At 42.3% G+C, this 25,020-nt stretch overlaps 2 protein-coding genes across 5 annotated transcripts in view; both read left to right on the top strand.

Annotated features, from left to right (window-relative positions):
* The first annotated feature begins 901 nt into the window (after positions 1–901).
* On the top strand, positions 902–13,793 carry LOC118367560 (death-associated protein kinase 2-like). Its single transcript, XM_035751150.2, has 12 exons — positions 902–1,298; positions 8,622–8,752; positions 9,036–9,257; positions 9,877–10,015; positions 10,206–10,335; positions 11,056–11,104; positions 11,219–11,245; positions 11,507–11,659; positions 11,767–11,812; positions 11,983–12,072; positions 12,295–12,381; positions 12,749–13,793. Exons 2-12 carry the CDS (start codon positions 8,691–8,693, stop codon positions 12,827–12,829), a joined length of 1,086 nt encoding a protein of 361 aa, XP_035607043.1. The 5' UTR covers positions 902–1,298; positions 8,622–8,690; the 3' UTR covers positions 12,830–13,793.
* Positions 13,794–14,310: 517 nt separating this feature from the next.
* arhgef2 (rho/rac guanine nucleotide exchange factor (GEF) 2) overlaps positions 14,311–25,020 on the top strand; it is a 56,917-nt gene continuing 46,207 nt past the window's right edge. The window contains exons 1-2 of one of the 4 annotated variants that reach the window (XM_052494422.1): positions 14,311–14,388; positions 22,496–22,752. In XM_052494422.1, the coding sequence (XP_052350382.1) occupies positions 14,335–14,388; positions 22,496–22,752 (311 nt within the window). In that variant the 5' untranslated portion in view covers positions 14,311–14,334. Of the gene's footprint in view, positions 14,389–14,599; positions 14,863–15,200; positions 15,362–22,495; positions 22,753–25,020 lie in introns of those variants that run through there. The other 3 variants (XM_052494421.1, XM_052494423.1, XM_052494424.1) reach the window with 3 other exon arrangements.

The raw sequence follows: 25,020 nt of genomic DNA, 5'->3' as shown, positions 1-25,020 counted from the left end.
CAACTAATTTGAGTCTCAAAATGCTGTTGCGGCCGACATCCTTTTCCTCCTCAACCTGTACTGTCACTGCCTCGATAGGAGGATCAGGCACGTTTTTTCTTTCATTCACTGCTTTTCTCGCATTGGCTAACTGCGATCATCTACTTTATTCACATACTGTATGTATATTCTTCTACATTTTCGAATTTAGTCTCTCTTTACGTTGATTCTTCGCGGGAGATGCTTTCAAACAAGAAAGTGCTGTGCGGCTCTTGAGGCATTTTAACCAATCAGGTTGCCGGAAGGGCCATTAAATGCCAGTAACCAGTCGTATGTCAGGACATTTCTCATCTTTCAGCACTACGTCTACAAAGGCTATTGCAATGTATGGACTAGCTAATGATATGCTCCGGAAAACAAGCTTTTGAATGATATATGATTCAACATGGAGAGTTTTAAAAATAGCGATTGTAGTTCTACATGAAACATGCTAACAAGAACAATATTTATGTTAGGTGTAGTTGACAAAGTTAATATACAATTATACAAATAAAGTATTTATATACATTATTGCCGATGTATTTGTACATTTTTTGAAAGTATAGAAGTTATAGTTGCAAAATATCCCAATATCTGAAAATTGATAGATGAAGCAAAATCACAATTTTTGCCTATGGCCTTAATGGGAAAAAATCATCCAAAAGTAACTGAAAGTAGCCTAATCGGATTAAGTTACTGAGTTTGGGTAATACAAAATTACGTTGATTACAATGTTGGACAGGTAACTAGTAACTAACGGATTACATTTAGGGTTACCTACCCAACCCTGCCTTTAGGGTACTTTTTTACCACATCACACAGTAGCCTACAACCAGTGCACTGTGCAGTAGGCCTATTTGCAAATGGCACGTAACATATCCAATAAATTTGATTGTAGTAGACTAATCAGTGGATTGATTCAGGGCCACCACAGGCACCTTTTATAGTCTACATGAATATTGAGGTTTTAAAAAAAAAAAGTATGCGAGGGCTTTCCTTGGTGTATGTCGCGTTTCTCTAGCTCCCCTGTAGGCTTGGGTAACCAAAGCGCATTGAAATAAAGGGAGCCGTCGAACCAGTCTGCCTACTAATCTCTCTCCGGCACGGAAACCGGTTGCTGTCAGAATACGGCACAACCTAATTATTTCATTTCAAGGGAGACAAATTTACTTTAAAGTCGGGCGTTCGTAAAGCCTACTACAACGTCGAAGAAGTAGAAAGTTGTGACACGCCCAACCTCACATCAAAACTGCGCCCGAGATTATCGTGAATTTATTTGGGTGAGTAGTTTTAACTATAACCACCTTTTCTCAAACGAAAGATGACCCAAAATCAATTTATTTGAGTAGGCTTATTTATGAGGAGCCATTTCCCTCGTCTGTCTGTTGGTTCCATTTGATGAAAATCAAGCGGTGTTGGCCATTTAAAACACTATTATTTGTAAAAAAAAAAATGTAGGGATGTGTAATGTCATACAAAACCCATGGACGCCGCTTTTACAATGTCACAAATTACGCATCAACTTTTCCATTGTCACTTGTTTCAGGCTTGAATGGATGATTCCACGTTAGACTATCCTTCACACACAAGTGGCCAAAGCATTCCCCTCCCATTCTTCATGTCAATTCTCACAATTGTTTGATATAAATAACCCACTTCTCATTCATGCACTCTCTCTCTCTCGCTCTCTCTGTTTTATGGGACATAGCTGTGGTGATACCCTATATGTGTCCTAATCTCTGGGGCTATACAGATGGCATATCTTAATTTGATCATCCCGTTGCAGTAATGTTCCTCGACAACAGGAAATGCAAACTTGTAGTGTGTTCGCTGTTGAAAAAGGCTTTTCAAATGTGTAATTTCCACATAATCTCAGACTTGGTTTGCCTTAATGAAAAATGTATCAACCACAGGAGGTTGGTGGCACCTTAATTGGGGAGGATGGGCTTGTGGTAATGGCGTGTGCGGAATTAGTGGAATGGTATCAAACGCATGGATTCCATGTGTTTGATGCCATTCCATTTGCTTCGTTCCAGCCATTATTATGAGCCGTCCTCCCCACAGCAGCCTCCTGTGGTATCAACCCCTACAAAAAATGTCCATTGATTATAACAATTCACATTTCCTGTTGCTCCAGGATTATATTCCTGTTGTGTGAAACTGGCTCAAATTTAAGATACAGCATCTGTATATGTTTTTCCATTTGGACAGTTAGTCCTTGACAATGGATGTACTGGAGTAGACGTTTTACTAGTGTTACAGTAGTCTAGTAGTGGACCAGAATAGGTCATGCATATGACATGCAGTCAAATACACATGCACGTACACAGTCACATGCACACAGTCACAAGTTCACACACAAATTAACTTTCAGGCACACCTGTTAATTTAAATGCATTCCAAATGGCTATCTCAACTGTGAAGTAACACATTTGGAATCATGTAGTAACCAAAAAAGTGTTAAACAAATCAAAATATATTTTACATTTGAGATGATACAAAGTAGCCACCTGTTGCCTTGATGACAGCTTTGCACACACCAGCTTCACCTGGAAAGCTTTTCAAACAGTCTTGAAGGAGTTCCCACATATGCTGAGCACTCGTTGGCTGCTTTTCCTCCACTCTGCGGTCCAACTCATCCCAAACGATCTCAATTGGGTTGAGATCGGGTGATTGTGGAGGCCAGGTCATCTGATGCAGCACTCCACCACTCTCCTTGCTCAAATAGTCCTTACACAGCCTGGAGGTGTGTTGGGTAATTGTCCTGTTGAAAAACAAATGATAGTCCCACTAAGCGCAAACCAGATGGGGTGGCATATGGCTGCAGAATGCCGTGGTAACCATGCTGGTTAAGTGAGCCTTGCATTCTAAATACATCAGTGTCAACAGCAAAGCACCATCACACCACCTCCATGCTTCACTGTGGGACCACACATGTGGAGATCACCCGTTCACCTACTCTGCGTCTCACAAAGACACTAGAAATCTAAAATGTGGACTCATCAGACCAAAGGACAGATTTCCACCTGTCTAATGTTCATTGCTTGTGTTTCTTGGCCAAAGCAAGTCTCTTCTTATTATTGGTGTCCTTTAGTAGTGGTTTCTTTGCAGCAATTGGACCATGAAGGCCTGACTCACGCAGTCTTCTCTGAACAGTTTATGTTGAGATGTGTCTGTTACTTGAACTCTGAAGTATTTATTTGGGCTGTAATCTGAGGTGCATTTAACTCTAACTTATCCCTTGCAGCAGAAGTAACTTGGTCTTCCTTTCCTGTGACGGCCCTCATGAGAGCCAGTTATATCAAAGCGCGGTTTTTGCAACTGCACTTGAAGAAACTTTCAGTTCTTGAAATGTTCTGTATTGACTGACTTTCATGTCTTAAAGTAATGATGGACTGGTGTTTCTCTTTTCTTATTTGAGCTGTTCTTGCCATAATATGGACTTGGCCCTATTTGGTAAAATACCATCTTCCTTATACCACCCCTACCTTGTCACAACACAACTGATTGTAGCAAACGCATTAAGAGGCGGCAGGTAGCCTAATAGTTAGTGTTGGACTAGTAACCGAAAGGTTGCAAGATCGAATCCCCAAGCTGACAAGGTAAAAATCTGTCGTTCTGCCCCTGAAGAAGGCAGTTAACCCACTGTTCCTAGGCCGTCATTGAAAATAAGACTGACTTGCCCAGTTAAAAAAATAAATAAAAAAACTTAACAAGGCACACCTGTTAATTGAAATCCATTCCAGGTGCCTACCTCATGGAGCTGGTTGAGAGAATGCCAAGCTGTCAAAGCAAAGGGTGGATACTTTGAAAAATCTCAAATATATTTTGATATGTTTAACACTTTTTTTTGTGGGCTCCAGAGTGTGCAGCGGTCTAAGGCATTGCATCTCAGTTCTTGAGGCGTCACTATATACGCCCTGGTTCGAATCCAAGCTGTATCACAACCGGCCGTGATTGGGAGTCCCATAGGGCGGCTCACAATTGGCCCAGCGTCGTCCCAGTTTGGTCGGTGTCTGCTGTCATTATAAATAAGAATTTGTTCTTAACTGACTTGCCTGGTTAAAGGTAAAAAAAAAAAATACAAATACATTATTACATAATTCCATATGTGTAATTTCATAGTTGTGATGTCTTCACTATTATTCTACAATTTATAAAATAGTAAAGCTAAAAAACCCTTGAATGAGTAGGTGTCTAAACTTTTGACAGGTTCTGTATACACGTCACATGTCCTGCCATTGTCTCCCAACAAAGGCATAGACACAAACACCCTGTCATCAGACTCTTCTCTTTTCAAACTAGCACACAGACGAGACACACTGTCATTTCACACATGCATGCATGCACACCACACAGACACACACATCCTGTTTTTTTTTACCATATTTTTCCAGTTTGCATCAATGCATATTGTCAGACAAATGCACCGGTGTGAGCGAACACACGCACAGACAGAAAAATAATTGTGAGCCCATAGCCGCACGAAGGTGTTTGGGGGTGCGTAATTACAGGCAATATCCACACTGAGCTGAAGACCAGGGTTACGGCTTACAAGGAATTGGACATGGACGCATACAAGAAAGCCCGATATGACCTCAGACGAGACATCAAACATGCAAAAGAACAATATAGTAGGAATCCTGTTACATGGGCTCCAACTCTCATTTTATGTGGCAGGGCTCGCAGACTATAATCGATTACAAAGGGAAATCCAGCCGTTTTGCTCACATTGGCCATGGAGAGCGAGATCACACAATAATCCTAAAAACAGGGGCTTTCACGAAGGGAGCATAAAAAGAGTATTGTGTGATCTCGCTCTCCATGGCCGCTGTGAGCAGAACGTTTAAACGGGTTAACAATCACAAGGCCGCCTGCCAGACAGAATACTAGGGTTCGTTCTCAAAGCATGCGCAGACCAGCTGGTGGGTGTCTTCAGACATTTTCAATGTCTCCTTGTTCCTGTCTGTAATCCCAACATGTTTCAAGCTGACCAACATTGTCTAAATGACTATCGCCCTGTAGAACTCACATCTGTAATTATGAAGTGCTTTGAAAGGCTGTTCATGACACACATCAACAACATCATCCCAGACTCCCAAGACCCACTCCAATTTGCATACTGCCCCAATAGATCCACAGATGATGCAATCTCAATTGCACTTCATTACTGCCCTCTCCCACCTGGACAAGAGGGGAAATAACTATGTGAGAATGCTGTTCCTAGACTACAGCTCAGCGTTCAACACCATAGTCCCCACCAAGCTCATCACCAAGTTATGGACCCTGGGACTGAACCCATTCCTCTGCAACTGGACCCTGGACTTCCTGACAGGTAGGCCCCAGGTGGTGAGGGTAGGCAAGAACACCTCCACCACAATGTCCCTTAACACGGGGCCCCCCCATGGGTTTGTGTTTAATCCCCTCCCCTCCTGTTCACCCACGACTGCGTGGCCACGCAGAACTCAAACACGAAGTTTGCTGACGACACGACGGTGGTAGGCCTGATAATAGACGGCGATGAGTCAGCCTACAGGGAGGAGGTCAGGGATTTACCAGTGTGATGCCAGGACATCAACCTCTCCCTCAACTTCAGTAAGACCAAGGAGCTGATCATGGACTATAGGAGAAAGAGGGGAGAGCACGCCCCCATCCACATCGACAGGGCCGTTGTGGAGCGGGTCGAGAGCTTCAAGTTCCTTGGCGGCCACATCATTAATGACTTAACATGGTCCACACCTGCACAGTCGTGAAGCGGGCATGGCAGCACCTCTTTCCCCCTCCGGAGGCTGAAAAGATTTGGCATGGGCCCTCGGATCCTCAAAGTTCTACAGCTGCACCATCGAGAACATCTAGACTGGCTGCATTGCCACTTGGTATGGTAAATGACAGCAAATCACTACAGAGGGTGATGTGAACAGCCCACTACATCACTGGGGCTGAGCTCCCTGCCATCCAGGACCTTTTATATCAGGCAGTGCCATACAGTCGTGGCCAAAGGTTTTGAGAATGACACAAATATTAATTTTCAGTCTGCCTCAGTTTGTATGATGGCAATTTGCATATACTACAGAATGTTACAAAGAGTGATCAGATGAATTGCAATGAATTGCAAAGTCCCTCTTTGCCATGCAAATTAACTGAATCCCCCAAAAACATTTCCACTGCATTTCAACCCTGCCACAAAAGGACCAGCTGACATCATGTCAGTGATTCAATCGTTAACACTGGTGTGAGTGTTGACAAGGCTGTGGATCACTCTGTCATGCTGATTGAGTTCAAATAACAGACTGGAAGCTTCAAAAGGAGGGTGGTGCTTGTAATCATTGTTCTTCCTCTGTCAACCATGGTTACCTGCATGGAAACACGTGCCGTCATCATTGCTGTGCACAAAAGGATATTCCTGTGCACAAAAGGATATTCCTGCCAGTAAGATTGCCCATAAATTAACCATTTATCGGATCATCAAGAACTTCAAGGAGAGCGGTGCAATTGTTGTGAAGAAGGCTTCAGGGCGCCCAAGAAAGTCCAAGTGACAGGACCATAACCTAAAGTTGATTCAGCTGCGGGATCGGGGCACCACCAGTACAGAGCTTGCTCAGGAATGGCAGCAGGCAGCTGTGAGTGCATCTGCACACACAGTGAGGCGAAGACTTTTGGAGGATGGCCTGGTGTCAAGAAGGGCAGCAAAGAAGCCACTTCTCTCCAGGGAAAAACATCGGGGACAGACTGGTATTCTGCAAAAGGTACAGGGATTGGGCTGCTGAGGACTGGGGTAAAGTCATTTTCTCTGATGAATCCCCTTTCCGATTGTTTGGGGCATCCGGAAAAAAGTTTGTCCAGAGAAGACAAGGTGAGCGCTACCATCAGTCCTTTGTCATGCCAACAGTAAAGCATCCTGAGACCATTCATATGTGGGGGTTGCTTCTCAGCCAAGGGAGTGGGCTCACTCACAAGTTTGCCTAAGAACACGGCCATGAATAAAGAATGGTGCCAACACATCCTCAGAGAGCAACTTCTCCCAACCATCCAGGAACAGTTGGGTGACGAACAATGCCTTTTCCAGCATGATGGAGTACCTTGGCATAAGGCAAAAGAATGGGCTGCCATCAGTCAGGATGTGGCCCAGAAGTTAATTGGCAGCATGCCAGGGCGTATTGCAGAGGTCTTGAAAAAGAAGGGTCAACACTGCAAATATTGACTCTTTGCATCAACTTCATGTAACTGTCAATAAAAGCCTTAGACACTTGAAATGAAATGCTTGTAATTATACTTCAGTATTCCATAGTAACATCTGACAAAAATATCTAAAGACACTGAGGCAGCAGACTTTGTGAATTAATATTTGTCATTCTCAAAATGTTTGGCCACGACTGTACATTGATCTGGTACTCCCTGTATATAGCTCCATTCTTGTGTATTTTATTTTCTTCCTCTTGCTACATATTTTTAGTTATTAATATCTTTAAACTCTGCATCGTTGGGAAGGGCTCGTAAGTAAGCATTCCACGGTAAGGTCTACACCAGTTGTATTCAGCGCTTGTGATAAATACAATTTTGATTTGGTATGTAGTGATAGAACTTCCCATGACTGAGTGTGAGGAGTATATTGATGTATTATCGGACTATTGATTGGAACCCGTTATCAGGCCGTGCATCACTCATACACAGTAGAAACTCCCAGGCCCTGTAGACGGGCCACATAGGGGCATATGGACACACCTCTCTGTCTTTCTCTTTTCACAGAATGATTCTCATCTGTGTTGCGGTTAAGCAGAACACATTGGCCCGTGGTTAGTTAGTTAGTGTGTGTGTGCATGCTGACAACATATTGGGGTGTTCACTGATAAATGAAGGATATTTTCGGGGATATGTAAATATTTACAGATACAGAGCATGCCTTTGTGCTCCAGCATCGGCATGGAAGGATGTGTGTTGGTGGTTGTGTGTGAAGAATAATTATTTAGTTTTCGTTGCTAAATCAAAAAGCCATGATGGAACATTTTTTAAGCATTCATTAACGTGACGTAGTTACGTTAACGTAAGTAATCTCTATTACCCATTTAACATTCATAAACAACTTCCATACCTCAGGCAAGGTGATGTGGACACACACACATATATATATATATATATATATATACATACATACATACATACATACATACATACATACATACATACATACATACATACACGCAGCAGAAAATGTCTGTTCTACATAAAACATCCCACCCCAAAAAAGCCAACCTAAAACATCTGGAAAGGGAAAGGGGGATACCTAGTCAGTTGTTCAACTGAAATGTGTCTTCCGCATTTAACCCAACTCCTCTGACTCTGCCAGCGAACACGGTTGTGTGCGTGTGCCTTTTTTCAATTTATGTCCATGTCTGTTTCCATTAGTTTAGTTTATCTACTTTGGTCTTGCTGCTATACGCTTGTCATAATTCTATCTACACACAGAGTTCTGTTTATTGTCCCGGCATTCTTCCATGGTTCCTGATGCTGTCTGGTGCCTTTACTTGCGTCTTATCTTTGAAATACATTTTAGTTTACCTTTCACATCTGTTCTGTCATCCCTCTTTCTTCCCTCACTTCTACAGAATGCAGTAGCTCTGGGAAACAATCAGAAAAAGAGTGAGGGGGGGAAAGAGGGGAAAAAGAGCAAGACCATGGCTCAGATTAAGCTGCAGAATGTGGAGGACTACTATGAGATTGGAGAGGTTCTTGGCAGGTGAGTGAGAAGGTTTGGAGTAAAGAATGAAACGGCGCTAAACTTGAATTTACGTTCATTTGAATTGATTTGAATTTAACTTTACGTAATTTACTTATAAAGCTAGGAATACACTGCTAAGTAAATGGTACTAGAAAGGTGCAATGCCCCTCAGTTTCTCTCTCTCTCTCATCTCAAATTCAAACAAGCTTTAGGCCTATTAGCATCACAGGAGTAGTTCAGCGTAATATCGAGCACAATGCAAAAGTTCTCTATGATAACATCCCTCTCGGGCCCCCTCTAGTGGTCACTTTGGGCAAGTGCGTGCGGTGCTGGAGCGTGCATCCGGGGTCCGCTGGGCGGGGAAGTTCCTGAAGCTGCGTCGGAGCGCCAGTAGTCGCCTGGGCCTGGAGAGGAAGAGTGTGGAGAGAGAGGTGGAGATACTGCAGAGCTTGCAGCACGCCAACGTCATGGCCCTCAGGGACGTGTTTGAGAGTCGCGCTGAGGTGGTGCTCATCGTGGAGCTGTGAGTCAAGTGGGGACAGATGGAGGGAGGGGGAGACCTCTGCTGGTCTCTGTCTGTCTGTCATCCCCCCCTCAGCCCACAGCAGGTGGGATGGAAATGGTTGCGTGGAGCACCACTCTCACTCCCACCCTGTTTAATGGGAACACAATGAGAAGCACTTGGTCCCGTCAGCCCATCTAATCCTCCTATCAATACTAGCACTAATCTAATAGTCCAGGCCAGACAGACCACTCAAAACTATTAATATAACTGAACAACCCACAGACACACACAACTGCAATCAACCTGGTGCTGTACTCCAAGAGGCAAGAGTGTGCATGAATAAAAGATCTTGAAGCAAATTTTTAGGCTGATTCGCTTTTGAGTAAGTTTAATAGGAATGACTGAGATGCCATTTTATAAGTTGCTAGATGTAAGATCTTAATTTGAGCCAGTTTGATACAGCAAATATATTAATGGTTTTAAATGTTCTCCTGTAACAGGATGGTCAAATTAAGATCCTACATCTGTATGTGAGAAAGATATTCTACTGACAAACTTACATCTATTTAATTATCTTTATTTGTTCTATTTTTTCTCTCTTTCTCTCTCCTCCACTCCCCTCCCATCTCTGCTCTAGTATCAGTGGTGGGGAGCTGTTTGATTTCATAGCAGAGAAGGAGAGCTTGTCTGAGGAGGAGGCCATAGAGTTCCTGAAGCAGATCCTCAAGGGAGTTGGCTTTATGCACACGAAGAACATTGCCCACTTTGACCTCAAGGTGAGACACAAGGATAGCAATAGAGCCGATAGAACATTTACATTACATTTAAGTCATTTAGCAGTGTTGTTCCGTGAATTAGGTGGGACGGGCCCCTCCTTTCCTGACCCTTGACTAAATCCATTTGGGCTGTTTTTCATTTCGTCAGGATTTGTCATTGTTTGTGTAACGCTCTCTGTTTTCCATTTAGCCAGAGAACATCATGCTGGCAGACAAGATGATGCCACACCCCCACATCAAGATCATTGACTTTGGACTGGCCCATCGCCTCAAACAGGGGGAGGAGTACAGGAGCCTCTCTGGGACCCCACAGTACATCGGTAAGTGGAACATTCCACGTGTTTACTGTCTGTGTTTGGTGGTGGAAATTGTGTCAGTCAGTATGTGTGAGCATTTTGTTAGTGTGTGATAATGGTGTGTGTCTTCCTGTCTGTTTTAGTTTTTATTTAGCCTGAGCCTCTAGAAAGGTGCTGAAGTTTCCATAGAGACAGTTTCCAAGGGGTAGTAGTGTGGTTGTGGACAGGATGTGACATCAGAGCATGTGGTGGGGCACTGGGGGTAGTGAGAGATGTGTGACTAGGTGAGGAGTTTAAACAGGCCTGAAGTACGTGATGCAACCTGAGTCGCCAACACAAAGAGTGTAACGGAATGAATACTTGCATGGGATTATTTTAGGGCCATGGATTCTACCATAACCCACTCATTCCCCAACTAGTTGCCCATTTTCATGTGTTTTACTGTAAGAATTTAGAGCATTTAAAGTCGGTTAGAGAATACCATTCTACTGTGCAACAGCAGTCTTAACATCACCCAGTGTTTCCCTAACACAATGACACAGTGACTGTTGTGACAAAAGGAAGTGACACGCTCCTCTATTGTATTCTCAGGTCCTTACAAAATATGTCGCTCTATTTTTTTTTTTGACTATCTGTTCTTTTCATCTCTTACACATACTCTGTTTTTCTGGATAAGGCTGGATTGTGTTGTGTATATCTCATGATTTCTCTCTTTCTCGCTCTCCCTTTCCGTTCTCCTCCCAGCCCCTGAGGTGATTAACTACGAACCCCTGAGCGAGGCAGCCGACATGTGGTAACCATTACTACAATGTTATTCATTAGAAAAACAAAATGTCCCAGCTGCCTTGACTGCTGGGGTAAATAGTTTTGTGCACAAAGTCACTCATCTCTTCCCTTTCCTCTCCAGGAGTATTGGTGTGATAACCTACATATTGTGAGTATACAGAACAAGTGGACAATTTGAACTTGACATATCGTAGCTACCAGTGGAGGTTGGTGGGAGGAGCTATAGGTTGACTGGGTAATTGTAATGTCTGGAATTAAATTTATGGAACAGTATCAAATATGAAACCACGTTTGACTCCCTTCCATTTATTACATTGCAGCCATTACAATGAGCCTGTCCTCCTATAGCTCTGCCCACCAGCCTCCTCTGGTAGCTACACATATTCTCTAATACCCCCCTATTCTACAGGTTGAGTGGTTTGTCCCCCTTTCAAGGAGATAATGATGAAGAGACACTAAAGAACATCGTGGGGATGATATATGAGTTTGAAGAGATCTATTTCAACCAGACCAGCGCCATGGCCAAAGACTTTATTGAGAAACTGCTGGTCAAAGACCCAATGTAAACAAATGGTCACGCATTCATTTATTAGTGTAATTGATATGGTTGTCTATAACGTCTGTATACTATGCAACAGTCTATTACTTAATGATGTGTCCCTCCTACAGAGAGAGAATGACAGCGAATGAATGTCTAGTACACCCTTGGATCAAGGTGAGATAGAATTGTGATTTGATTGGGGTAACTTTAATACATAAACCCAACATAAGCACATTATAAGGTTTGAGTAGGAAAGTTGTTAGTGATTCACACTGGAAAGCATGTCACTTTGGATAAAGGCTAAAGCGTCTATTAAAATATCACGTTAATTCCTTGTTTATCAGCCCCTAACGCGCAAACAGGCGGCTAACAGAAGTCGATCATCCATCAACATGAAAAGCTTCAAGAAGTTCAACGCCAAGAGGAAATGGAAGGTAAGTGCCAGTGGTGCATCTCAATACTCCAAAGTAGCTTCCTCTTCTTTTCTCCTACGCTGTATCTGCATTGGTGTGCAGTAGTCCTACAATAGTGGTGAGAGGGGGACACCTGCTGGTCCAGACGTTGTATTGCACCATATTTTCCTTCTTAATATTTCAAAAGTACTGCTTTCCTATGGACACCTCTTTTCATACCCTTCTTAATCCCCCCTCCTGTAGATGTCGTTTAACATGGTGTGGGCGTGTAACAGATTATTTCGCCTGCAGTTGCAGTGTAAAAGCAGGTCACAGGAGGACCCGGAACTGGTAAGAGAGCAGAAAGGACTGGGTCTAGACCAGGAGAAATGCTGGCTTCTGCCCTTTTATTAAAGTCTGACTAAGACCTGTAGAAATAACTGTGTGTACAGTCTGGGCAATCAATGCCAATTTTAATCAATCGTAATATACAATTAATATACAAGTAATCAATTACATGCCATGGAAGGAACAAAAACAGGAACACTACACTACTACACCCCTAGCAGACAAATGTTGCACCCATATTTCATAATAATATTACTATGCCTTTTATTTGAACTGTTATAAAGCCTTTATTATCCTCTCAATATCAACATATTGATGAGGCTGTTGATATGCTTATATCTGACTATCTCTGCATTTGTCCCCTTGTCAGAGACAGTGTGAGAGCGACCAGGAGGACACGGAGACCAAGCCTGCTTCTCTCATTCGCCGTAGACTCAGCAGCAATTCCTAAATAAGACCACTGGGGTCACTAACACAGCCTCAGACCACCTCTATCATCCCACCATGGGGAAATGGAGAGAAGTCTTTTGTGAGTGATGCATCGGTCAACACTACTCTAAGTTACAGAATGACTGACTATGGCAGTGACGATACGCGTAACGAACACGCGATGTGCAGGTGCCTAAAGCCAGTGTTGGTCCACAGAGTTGAATCTTAATGTCTCAGACATGGTTCCTGATAAAACCAGTGTAGTTTACAAACCACTTCTGTTGCACCTCACCCCCATTTGACCTAGGGTGTAGCCATTTTCTGAAATGTATTTGTCCGTGCCTTTTAAGTTTGACATATTTATTTTCTGAAAATGCCAAAACCTTTGTTTAGGTTTGAGGTTTACAGGATCGAGTTTGTCCCACTTATAGCTCACCTCAATTGCAATTATTCTGCCTTACAATATTATGTGGTTATTATTTAGCCTCTGATATTGTTGACTGCTGTGTGCCTATCAAAGGTCAAGACTTTTTCAAACTGATTTAATTTTCTTAGACATATGCATTTCATACAATTAACTACAATTAGAAAAAGTACAATTTCTAATACAATTAGAAAAAGTACTTGGTAACATACATTATTTGATTGTGTCATCTTGATATAAGCTTAGACAGAGCTACTGTACTATACACAGTTTTAGCCATGTTTGATATTACGTGTTTGACACTGACATGTGTAATGTGGTCTTAGTGTGTAGAGCCCTTAAAAGCCTTACCAAACTTCATCTTAGATATACTTTGTTGAACATTTCAACTATCTTTGGCTTATGTCAAATTTACAGTTGTGTTTTTTTAAATGGAAAGCTATTTTATAACCTTATGTACGCTTGTTTTATATATATATATATAATAATGAGAGTTTAATACTGACAACCATGTTTTGTGAATTGTGTGATGGTGAATAAAAAATGTTTGTCTGATGTTAAAGGTGTTACAGGATATACGTTTGTTGCTGTGAAAACACACCATTTTTAAAAAGACAGCAGACTATTTGCACTGGGTTGAGTCATCAGTTTCTGTGGCACATGTTACCATATTAGAACCATGAGAATCAAGATAGTCAGTGAACTGCAACCTGCATCTAGCTCGATCTCAGTGAACCTAAAGTGAACATCACAATCATTGTGAAAGTTCATTGTAAACAGACAAACAGTTTAGAAGAAGTGAAGCCTACAAACTTCAGTCTTTCAGTTCTTATTCTAAGTGTTCTAAATTGGTTCCGTGCTGTCATCCTCATGTTCTTATCCAAGGGTGGGAAATTGTTGCCATTTTCCTCTGGGTTTATACAAGGGTATGGAGGTTTTGAAACTGGGGGTTGAATAGTTGGCACTTCCAAGATGAGCAGGATCCAAGGAGTCAGCAGCATTCTTGGAGAGAGGGGGCCAATGAAATAAAGAGCTTTCACACACTGTAAATTCCTGAATCTGCCCATGCCTTCTCTCCTTCCAATGTGCACCCTACAGAGCGCATGCCCGTTGCCATAGAGGACTCACAAACAGACGCACTCAAGTATGCAAGAGAGGTGAGTTTGGTATTAGGTTACCATTAAAACTGAATTAAAAGTGCATCATGTAATAGGTATACAGTATTTTGTAATTCGCACGAACACCCACACATACAGTTGAGAGGAGATGCGAAACTGAGTAACAGGATACACACTTACGACTAGCCAAGCATTATCGTGGGAGTGGCGACTCAAACACCGAGCAAGACAAACAAAACGTCAAACTGGTTTCCTCCTCGAGATCAAGTGACACATGACACGTTACCTGTAGACGTTAGGGCAAATCGGATGGTCTGTATTTCTTTTTATTAATTGGACAAAGTAAAATGTTTTTTTTTATCACCAAGACTATGGTAAACTTATAATTAAACGGTTATTATACTGTAGTTTTTCCTAATTAAACCGTGGTAGACGTGAAAAGCATAGGACAATCATTGCATCTGCGCGCTGATTGGAAAGTTGGCTATCGCAGCAGGTGCAGCCACCAAACCGGTGAGTCATTTGCAAGTCATTTATATATATATTTTTACCTGACCATGAACTAAATGTCAGTTAAAAAGTCTAAAATGTAGGTTTAAATTAGACCTATTTGTTAAATGTATGTATACTGAACAAAAATATAAACTCAACATGCAACAATTTCAAAGATTTTACAGAGTTACAGTTCCTATAAGGAAATCAGTCAATTGAAATAAATTCATAAGACCATAATCTATGGATTTCACATGACTGGGAATACAGATATGCATCTGGTTGTCACATGTCTTCAAAAAAGGGTGTGGATCAGACAGTATCTGGTGTGACCACCATTTCTCATGCAGCAAGACACATCTTCACATAGAGTTGATCAGGCTGTTGATTGTGGTATGTAGAATCTTGTCCCACTCTTCAATGGAGGTACGAAGTGGCTGGATATTGGTAAGAACTGGAACACGCTGTTGTACACTTCGATCCAGAGCATCCCAAACACGCTCAATGGGTGACATGTCTGGTGAGTATGCAGGCAGTGGAAAAACTGGGACATTTTCAGCTTCCAGGAATTGTGTATAGATCCTTGCGATATGTGGCTGAGCATTATCATGCTGAAACATGAGGTGATGGCGGCGGATGAATGGCATGACAATGGGCCTCAGGATCTTGTCACGGTATCTCTGTGCATTCAAATTGCCATTGATAAAAATGCAATTGTGTTTGTCTATAGCTTATGCCTGCCCATACCATAACCCAACCGCCAGCATGGGGCACTCTGTTCACAACGTTGACATCAGCAAACTGCTCCCCCACACGACGCCATACACGTGGCAGCGGTTGGACTTACTGCCAAATTCTCTAAAACAATGTTGGAGGCGACGTATGGTAGAGAAATTAACATTCAATTGTCTGTCAACAGCTCGGGTGGACAGTCTTACAGTCAGCATGCCAATCGCGTGCTCCCTAAAAAAACTTGAGACATCTGTGGTGTTGTGTGATAAAACTGCACATTTTAGAGTGGCCTTTTATTGTCCCCAGCACAAGGTGTAATGTTCATGCTGTTTAATCAGCATCTTGATATGCCACATCTGCAAGGTGGATTGATTATCTTGGCAGAAGAAATGCTCACTGAAAGGGATGTAAACAAAATTGTGAACAATATTTTAGAGAAATAAGCTTTTTGTGCATATGGAACGTTTCTGGGATCTGTTATTTCAGCTCATGGAACCAACATGTTGCATTTATATTTTTGTTCAGTGTATTTTCAATGTGTGGCCTAGTTTATTTAGTCATGGGACATTCAAGGCATCTAGCCAGGTTCTCCAATAATTTTGTAGCAGCCTACCAAGGGGACCATACTTTTCTAAAATGGGTTGGAAATTATATTTATTTCATCACCGTGGTTCGTTTGACACAATTGAAATATTCAAATGACACCATTATCAGACATGATAACATCTATCAGTACGACGACACATCTGTATCACAGGCAGCCTACTGTGTTTACTGTATAACCAGGGAAACATTGTTTTCAAACATCTCATATTGACTGAAATATATTTTAAAGAACAAATGAACTGGGACAATGTAGTTTGGTTTATTCAAGTTGTGTTAACAACATTGACAGAAACATGACGTGTTTCTCCCCATCCTCTCCCCGAAGGACTTCATGACTCAAACTCATGCCTGGTTGGTCTGTAAGAACTTAGGTAATGATTAAAGGTAGACATATCTCAGAGGTATATCAAAGTGTGTTTGCATACTTTCAAGTTAAGTATTAGGTGGGTCACAGGAGTCATAAAAACGTCCCAATTGATGGCACTGATGGATGAGATGTTGGGGATGGGAGCTTTCTTCATGAGCCACAAATGTTTGAAGTTTAAAAAAAGGACAGTGAAAAGAGGAACAGGGCCAACAGGAAAGCTCAAGATATATATGGTTAAATGGACATAAGGTCACAAACATGTTCAGCATGGTTGTACGTATGGTCCCAATAGGCCTATGTAACTCCAGTTAACAAGCTTAACCTTTTTAATTAGGCAGATAAGTCATTGATACAATGACTTCAAAGGATGCTGGGTAGTACAACACATTGTGCATGTGAAGCAACTGTGTAAGAACATTGGAGTGCATTAGAGCATCCTGAATGTAAAGCTTCAACACAGTTGAAGTCGGAGGTTTACAGACACTTAGGTTGGAGTCATTCAAATTCGTTTTTCAACCACTCCACAAATGTCTTGTTAAAAAAACTGTAGTTTTGGCAAGTCGGTTAGGACATCTACTTTGTGCATGACACAAGTAATTTTTCCAACAATTGTTTACAGACAGATTATTTCACTTATAATTCACTGTATCGCAATTCCAGTGGGTCAGAAGTTTACATACACTAAGTTGACTGTGCCTTTAAACAGCTTGGAAATTTTCAGAAACTGATGTCATGGCTTTAGAAGTTCCTGATAGGCTAATTGACATCATTTGAGTCAATTGGAGGTGTACCTGTGGATGTATTCCAAGGCCTACCTCCTATCATGGGAAAATCAAAAGAAATCAGCTAAGACCTCAGAAAGAATTGTAGACCTCCACAAGTCTGGTTCATCCTTGGGAGCAATTTCCAAATGCCTGACGGTATCCCGTACAAACAATAGTACGCAAGTATAAACAGCATGGGACCACGCAGCCGTCATACCGCTCAGGACGGAGACACATTCTGTCTCCTAGAAATGAACATACTTTGGTGCAAAAAGTGCAAATCAATCCCAGAACAACAGCAAAGGACCTTGTGAAGATGCTGGAGGAAACAGGTACAAAAGTATCTACATCCACAGTAAAACGAGCCCTATATCGACATAACCTGAGAGGCCGCTCAGCAAGGAAGAAGCCACTGCTCCAAAACCGCCATAAAAAAGCCAGGCTACAGTTTGCAACTGCACATGGGGACAAAGATCGTACTTTTTGGAGAAATGTCCTCTGGTCTGATGAAACAAAAATATAACTGTTTGGCCATAATGACCATGGTAATGTTTAGAGGAAAAAGGGTGAGGGTTGCAAGCCGAAGAACACCATCCCTACTGTGAAGCACGGGGGTGGCAGCATCATGTTGTGGGGGTGCTTTGCTGCAGGAGGGACTGGTGGACTTCACAAAATAGATTGCATCATGAGGTAGGAAAATTACGTGGAAATATTGAAACAAAATCTCAAGACATCAGTCAGGAAGTTAAAGCTTGGTGGCAAATGGGTCTTCCAAATGGACAATGACCCCAAGCATACTTCCAAAGTTGTGGCAAAATGGCTTAAGGACAACAAAGTCAAGGTATTGGAGTGGCCATCACAAAGCCTTAACCTCAATCCCATAGAAAATTTGTGGGCAGAACTGAAAAAGCTTGTGCGAGCATAGAGGCCTACAAACCTGACTGAGTTACACCAGCTTCCAGGAGGAATGGGCCAAAATTCACCTAACTTATTGTGGACGCTTGTGGAAGGCTACACGAAATGCTTGACCCAAGTTAAACAATTTAAATGCGATGCTACCAAATACTAATTGTGTATGTAAACTTCTGACCCACTGGGAACGTGATGAAAGAAATAAAATCTGAAATAAATAATTCTCTCCTATTATTCTGACATTTCACATTCTTAAAATAAAGTGGTGATCCTAACTGACCTAAAACAGGGAATTGTTACTAGGATTAAATGTCAGGAATTGTGAAAAACAGAGTTTAAATTTAGTTGGCTAAGGTGTATGTAAACTTCCGACTTCAACTGTACATGTTTGAGGGCTTGAAGAGCGGATGACAAGTTCTTTAGAAAGAAACTTGACATGCCTGTTGTTTCACCTCCAACTGTTTACATTCCTGGACAGAGTCCTGTCTGGTTAGAGATGAGGAATGTGAACAATGGAGGAAGGGGAGTAGAGATCTAAGGGGGAGGGAAGGAGAGAGATGGTATATGGAGAGGGGAGAGACAGTAGATGGCCAGTCATTCAATTCATGTCTTAAAGCAGATATCCACAGACTTCCAGTCATCGTGCTAATGCTAGTTAGCATTGGCTCCTGAAACGACCTCTAACTTCCTTAATAATGGACAGAGACATAAAAATGGTATCCACAAGTTCATCTGACTCTGGGGAAGTAGATCCCAAAGTATCCCTTTAAGACCTTTTGGTTTGACGAAAGAAAAACAGTTTTCTCACACATTGTGGAAAAGGCAGATGAATTAAGAGGAATGTGAGAAATGGAAGAGAGCAAAAATATAAATAGGGAGAAGAAGACAAGGCAGCTCGGCACAGAGGTACAGTGACATGCAGAGGGAGGCACCTGTCTGTTAATGCACTCAATCACTTCATGGCACATGTATATTTAATCACTCTTGTTTTCAGTCTCTCAACTCATGCTCAAGCCAAATTTCTTCAGCCTCCTGAGGTTGAAGAGGCGCTGTTGCGGCTTCTCCACCACACTGTCTGTGTGGTTGGACCATTTCAGTTTGTCCGTGATGTGTACGCCAAGGAAGTTAACGTTCCACCTTCTCCACTGCTGTCCCATCGGTGTGGATGGGGGATGCTCCCTCTGCTGTTTCCTGAAGTCCATGATCATCTCCTTTGTTTTGTTGACGTTAAGTGAGTGGTTGTTTTCCTGACACCACACTCCGAGTGTCCTCCCCTCCTCCCTGTAAGCTGTCTTTTGTCGTTGTTGGTAGTCAAGCCTACTACTGTTGTGTCATCTGCAAACTTGATCATTGAAGTTGCATGGCCACTTAGTCATGGGTGAACAGGTAGTACAGGAGGGGGCTGAGCATGCATCCTTGTGGGGCCCCAGTGTTGAGGATCAGCGAAGTGGAGATGTTGTTTCCTACCTTCACCACCTGGGGGTGTCCCGTCAGGAAGTCCAGGACCCAATTGCACAGGGTGGAGTTCAGACCCTGGGCCTCCAAACTTAATGATGAACTTGGAGGGTACTATGGTGTTGACGCGGCTAGGGATGCCATCTGGGCCGGCAGCCTTGCGAGGGTTAACACGTTTAAATGCCTTACTCCAATCGGCCACAGAGAAATCAAATTTATTTATATAGCTCTTCTTACATCAGCTGATATCTCAAAGTGCTGTACAGAAACCCAGCCTAAAACCCCAAACAGCAAGCAATGCAGGTGTAGAAGCACGGTGGCTAGGAAAAACTCCCTAGAAAGGCCAAAACCTGGGAAGAAACCTAGAGAGGAATCAGGTTATGAGGGGTGGCCAGTCCTCTTCTGGCTGTGCCGGGTGGAGATTATAACAGAACATGGCCAAGATGTTCAAATGTTCATAAATGACCAGCATGGTCAAATAATAGTCATTGCAGTAGTTGTCGAGGGTGCAGCAAGTCAGCACCTCAGGAGTAAATGTCATTTGGCTTTTCATAGCCGATCATTGAGAGTATCTCTACCACTCCTGCTGTCTCTAGAGAGTTGAAAACAGCAGGTCTGGGACAGGTAGCACGTCCGGTGAACAGGCCAGGGTTCCATAGCCGCAGGCAGAACAGTTGGAACTGGAGCAGCAGCACGGCCAGGTGGACTAGGGACAACAAGGAGTCATCATGCCAGTAGCAGTGATCCAGTGTTTTTCCAGCGCGAGTGCTACAGTCAATATGCTGATAGAATTTAGATAGCCTTGTTCTCAAATTAGCTTTTTTTTTAATATCACTAGTTCCAATAAATGCAACCTCAGGATATATGGTTTCCAGTTTGCAAGTACAGTGAAGTTCCTTGAGGGCCGTTGTGGTATCTGCTTGAGGGGGATATACTAAACGGTCGGCATTGGATTGTGAGGAATTATAGGTCAGGTGAACAAAAGGACTTGAGTTCCTGTATGTTGTTACAATTCCACCATGAGTCGTTAATCATGAAACATTCACCCCCACCCTCACGTGAGTGTGTCATTGAGGGTGATCCTCAGTGTGGGGCAGTGGTGAAAAAGTACTCAATTGTCATACTTGACTAAAAGTAAAGATACCGTAATAGACAATGACTCAAGTAAAAGTGAAAGTCACCCAGTAAAATACTACTTGAGTAAAAGTCTAAAAGTATTGGGTTTTAAATATACTTAAGTTCCAAAAGTAAATGTAATTGCTAAAATATACTTAAGAATAAATAGTTTCAAATTCCCAAATCAAATTCTCCAAATTTACCAAACCAGAAGTCACAATTTATTTTGTATTTTTTTGTATTTAATAATAGCCATGGGTACGCTCCAACACTCAGACATCATTTACAAACTAAACGTTTGTGTTTAGTGAGTCCGTCAGATTAGAGGCAGAAGGAATGACCAGGAATGTTCTCTTAATAAGTGTTTGAATTGGACCATTTTCCTGTCCTGCTAAGCATTCAAATTCTAACCAGTAGTTTGGGGGTGTCAAGGAAAATGCATGGAGTAAAATGTACAATATTTTCTTTAGGAATGTAGTGAAGTAAAAGTACAAGTTGTCAGAAATATAAATAGTAAAGTACAGATACCCCAAAAAGTACTTTAAAGTACTTTACACCACTGGTGTTGGGGTGTGGTTCAGTACTGTACCATGCAGGGCTGGAGTCTGTATCAGTGTTATCTAAACCTCATTACATGAAGCATGATATACTACACATAGTTGAAGGAATTCATTAAGTATACCACCTCCCTACTACTCTCTTGTCTCTTGGCATGCAACACACACACACACACACACACACACACACACACACACACACACACACACACACACACACACACACACACACCACCCGGTAAGGATTACATTTTTAAATGTTTCATTTTTCTGTCGTCAAAAGGAGGCCTATAGATTGTGATGTCGATGACCTTGACAAGACATCACCTTTTAGAGGTTGCTGTGACTACATTATTCAATGGGCTCTGAGCACAGTCCTACTCTCATACATATGGTATGGATTCCATCTGCTATTTGTTTATGCTCAGCGAGAATAAAGAAGAAACAGACCAGGAAGTAGGCAACAATTCCAGGCGTTTGACACACTGCTGTTCATTTGGTTCCCAATGCAGATCATCTTAATGATTCTTCAGGTCTTTATCCTTCTTCATCTCATTCTAGGTGTTTAGGACAGTGATGTCAATGAGAGTGTGGCATCTATGAATCAAACTTTTCACATTGTTCTTGTAAAATGCAGAAGGTTGAAACAGGATGTGGCTGCATTTGTGCTTTCACCTTTTCTCTGAAGTGCGCTAGTTGCGGTATCTTTTTGCTTTGACGTGACCTCATCTTGTTTCCATGACAGCATAACAAGCCCAACATGCAAACCACCTAGAATGAGTTAACAATTTAGGAGCAACTTGAACTTTTGAACTCCTCCTCAAAATCTAGCATGTACTAAATGGTCATTATAATCTAATAGTTGATTCTGTAGCTGCCATGAGGTGTATTTTTTAAATAATGAATTGCAGTGAAAGTATGAATAAAGGCCTTTACATAACATCTGTCCATTCTCTCGCACCCTTCCTCTTTCTCTCCCTCTCTCACCCTTCCTCTCTCTCACCCTTCCTCTCCCTCACCCTTCCTCTTTCTCTCCCTCTCACCCTTTCTCTCCCTCACCCTTCCTCTTTCTCTCCCTCTCACCCTTCCTCTTTCTCTCCCTCTCACCCTTCCTCTCCCTCACCCTTCCTCCCCCTCTCTGCCAGATGATCGCCACACCTCCTCACTCCCCTCGTCTCCCAGGCTCCCCGTCATATCTGGGAGGACACTGCGTCCCCTGTCCGGCCCCCCCACCCTCCTCCCCTTGCCCTTCCCCTCCCTCCTCTCCCTCCTCTGGAGGGGTCACACTACGTCGGATCCCCCCCTCCTCCTGTCTCACACACACTCTGGACCACCTCCGCAGGCACAGCTGGCAGCCTGGAGCCATGATGTATGGCTGCCCCCCGCAGTACCAGCAACGCAGGTAGGTGGCGCACTAACGACCAATACTTACTAGTCCAGTGGTCAACAACCCGCTTTAGGTACAAGACTACAAGTTGCCCGTAGACACAGATCTAGGAACAGCTTACCTTTCCCAAATCTTAACCTTTATCATTAGGGCGGGGAAACCCAAGGCTGACGTCACATCAGTGTTGAGGGTAAAGGCTGACAAGATGGTGCCGACAGAGAAGGGCGACATCTTACGAGTTCCAACTCAACTTTGCTATATAGTGACTTTCAAAGTGTTTATCTTGACCTTTTTTGTACAGAAAGTTCATACTATTATTACATATGACCGCCAACCACTTCTGGACATCAGTTACTCACACACACTACATTGACACTCCCACACACATTCACATACACTACACACACACACATAAGCTCACACACACACGCAAACTCACACACACACACTTTTACACACATAATTTTCTGCTGCTACTCTCTTCTTTATTTTACTCTTATTATTATCTATCCCGATAACTACTAATTTTACCCTGCCTTCATGTACATATTTACCTCAAATAACTCGTACCTTTAAACTGCATTGCTGGGAAGGGCTCGTAAACAAGTATTTCACGGTCTACACCAGTTGTAATTGGCGCATGTGACAAACAAAATTGGATTTAGATTTTATTTGAGAGTGAGATAGTGATTTGAGGTAAATGCACAGCTTGCAACTCAACCATGTTCCTGGAGGGCTGCGGGAATCTGGAAGTGAGCTGTGTAGGAGTATGCTTGCTATGTTCTAATATTTGTTTTAGGGATTGGCTGATCTAAGACCAGTGCTACCAGTATATAACTTCCCACACATATAGTCAATGCTGTTGTTATCTCTGGCATTCCTGTTCTAACTGCTGGTGTTCTTATCAGTGCTGTTTTAGCTGGCCCTCTCCTACTCTCTTATTTGCTCATCTCTTCTGCTTTTAATTCACTGAGCATGGCAATGTTCTTTCTCTTTTCCTGTAGCTTGTCCCTCTCTCTCTCTCTGTCTTTATCTGTCCTTTATCTATCGTTCTTTTTTTCCACCCATTTATCCAGGATGTTGGTTACAATTTTTCAATTTTTCATAATTAAAAAAAAAAAATTCACTAACCCTTCCACCCCTCCCCTAATTGGAGTAAACAAATGAACAACAACACTTAGGCTTCTACTTCCCGCTTATACACACTATATAAATGTTATGGACACAATCAATTTTACAATAGTTATCTGTTCAAATCAAATCAAATGGATTTATATAGCCCTTCGTACATCAGCTGATATCTCAAAGTGCTATACAGAAACCCAGCCTAAAACCACAAACAGCAATGCAGGTGTAGAAGCACTCTTTTGATTGTTTTTACTCCTTTCTTTCTCTTTCCTCTTCTTTCCTCTTCTTTCCTCTTCTTTCCTCTTCTTTCCTCTTCTTTCCTCTTCTTTCCTCTTCTTTCCTCCCCTCTACCCCTCCCGTCTATTTCTAAACACCATCCAGTTCTATTTGCCTTATATTTGTAACTGTGCTGTTTCACAAAAGTTCTGAACCTATATACACTACCGTTCAAAAGTTTGGGGTCACTTAGAAATGTCCTTGTGTTTTGATTGTTTTTACACCTGTCATTCCGCCAGTTTTATTGCTTCTTTAAGCAGGAACGTTTTCAGCTGTGCCAACATAATTGCAAAAGGGTTTTCTCATGATCAATTAGCCTTTGAAAATGATAAACTAGGATTAGCTAACACAACGTGCCATTGGAACACAGGAGTGATGGTTGCTGATAATGGGTCTCTGTACGCCTAGGTAGATATTCCATAAAAAATCTGCCATTTCCAGCTACAATAGTCATTCACAACATTAACAATGTCTACACTGTATTTCTGATCAATTTGATGTTATTTTAATGGACAAAAAAAGTGCTTTTCTTTCAAAAACAAGGACATTTCTAAATGACCCCAAACTTTTGAATGGCAGTGTACATTTTACGGACACAGGCTACAATTTGGTTTCCATTGTCTTTTTCCTGACATCTGACATGCAAATGGATTTTAACAATATTTTGGAGAGAAAGCAGGAGAGGGGGAGGGAGACAAAGCAGAAGTATAAGTGCAGCCGCCAGCGAATAGTCAGGTCATCAACACAACGTACTCTCAAAAACAAGAAGAGAGTGAAATCACTAAGCTACACACACACACACACACACACACACACACACACACACACACACGCACGCACACGCACACACGCACGCACGCACGCACGCACGCACGCACG

The sequence above is a fragment of the Oncorhynchus keta genome, chromosome 34 (genome assembly GCF_023373465.1).
Source record: "Oncorhynchus keta strain PuntledgeMale-10-30-2019 chromosome 34, Oket_V2, whole genome shotgun sequence".
NCBI classification, from domain to species: domain Eukaryota; kingdom Metazoa; phylum Chordata; class Actinopteri; order Salmoniformes; family Salmonidae; genus Oncorhynchus; species Oncorhynchus keta.
Note: the sequence above shows the minus strand (reverse complement) of the source record. Positions and strands in the feature narration are given on the sequence as shown.

What these genes read in the sequence shown, in the direction of transcription:
- LOC118367560 (XM_035751150.2), top strand. Translation starts at nt 8,691, where the DNA reads ATGGCTCAGATTAAGCTGCAGAATGTGGAGGACTACTATGAGATTGGA. An exon ending in GGTGTGATAACCTACATATT is followed by an intron (nt 11,246 to 11,506) that starts GTGAGTATACAG and finishes CCTATTCTACAG; the next exon opens with GTTGAGTGGTTTGTCCCCCT. An exon ending in CTGCTGGTCAAAGACCCAAT is followed by an intron (nt 11,660 to 11,766) that starts GTAAACAAATGG and finishes TCCCTCCTACAG; the next exon opens with AGAGAGAATGACAGCGAATG.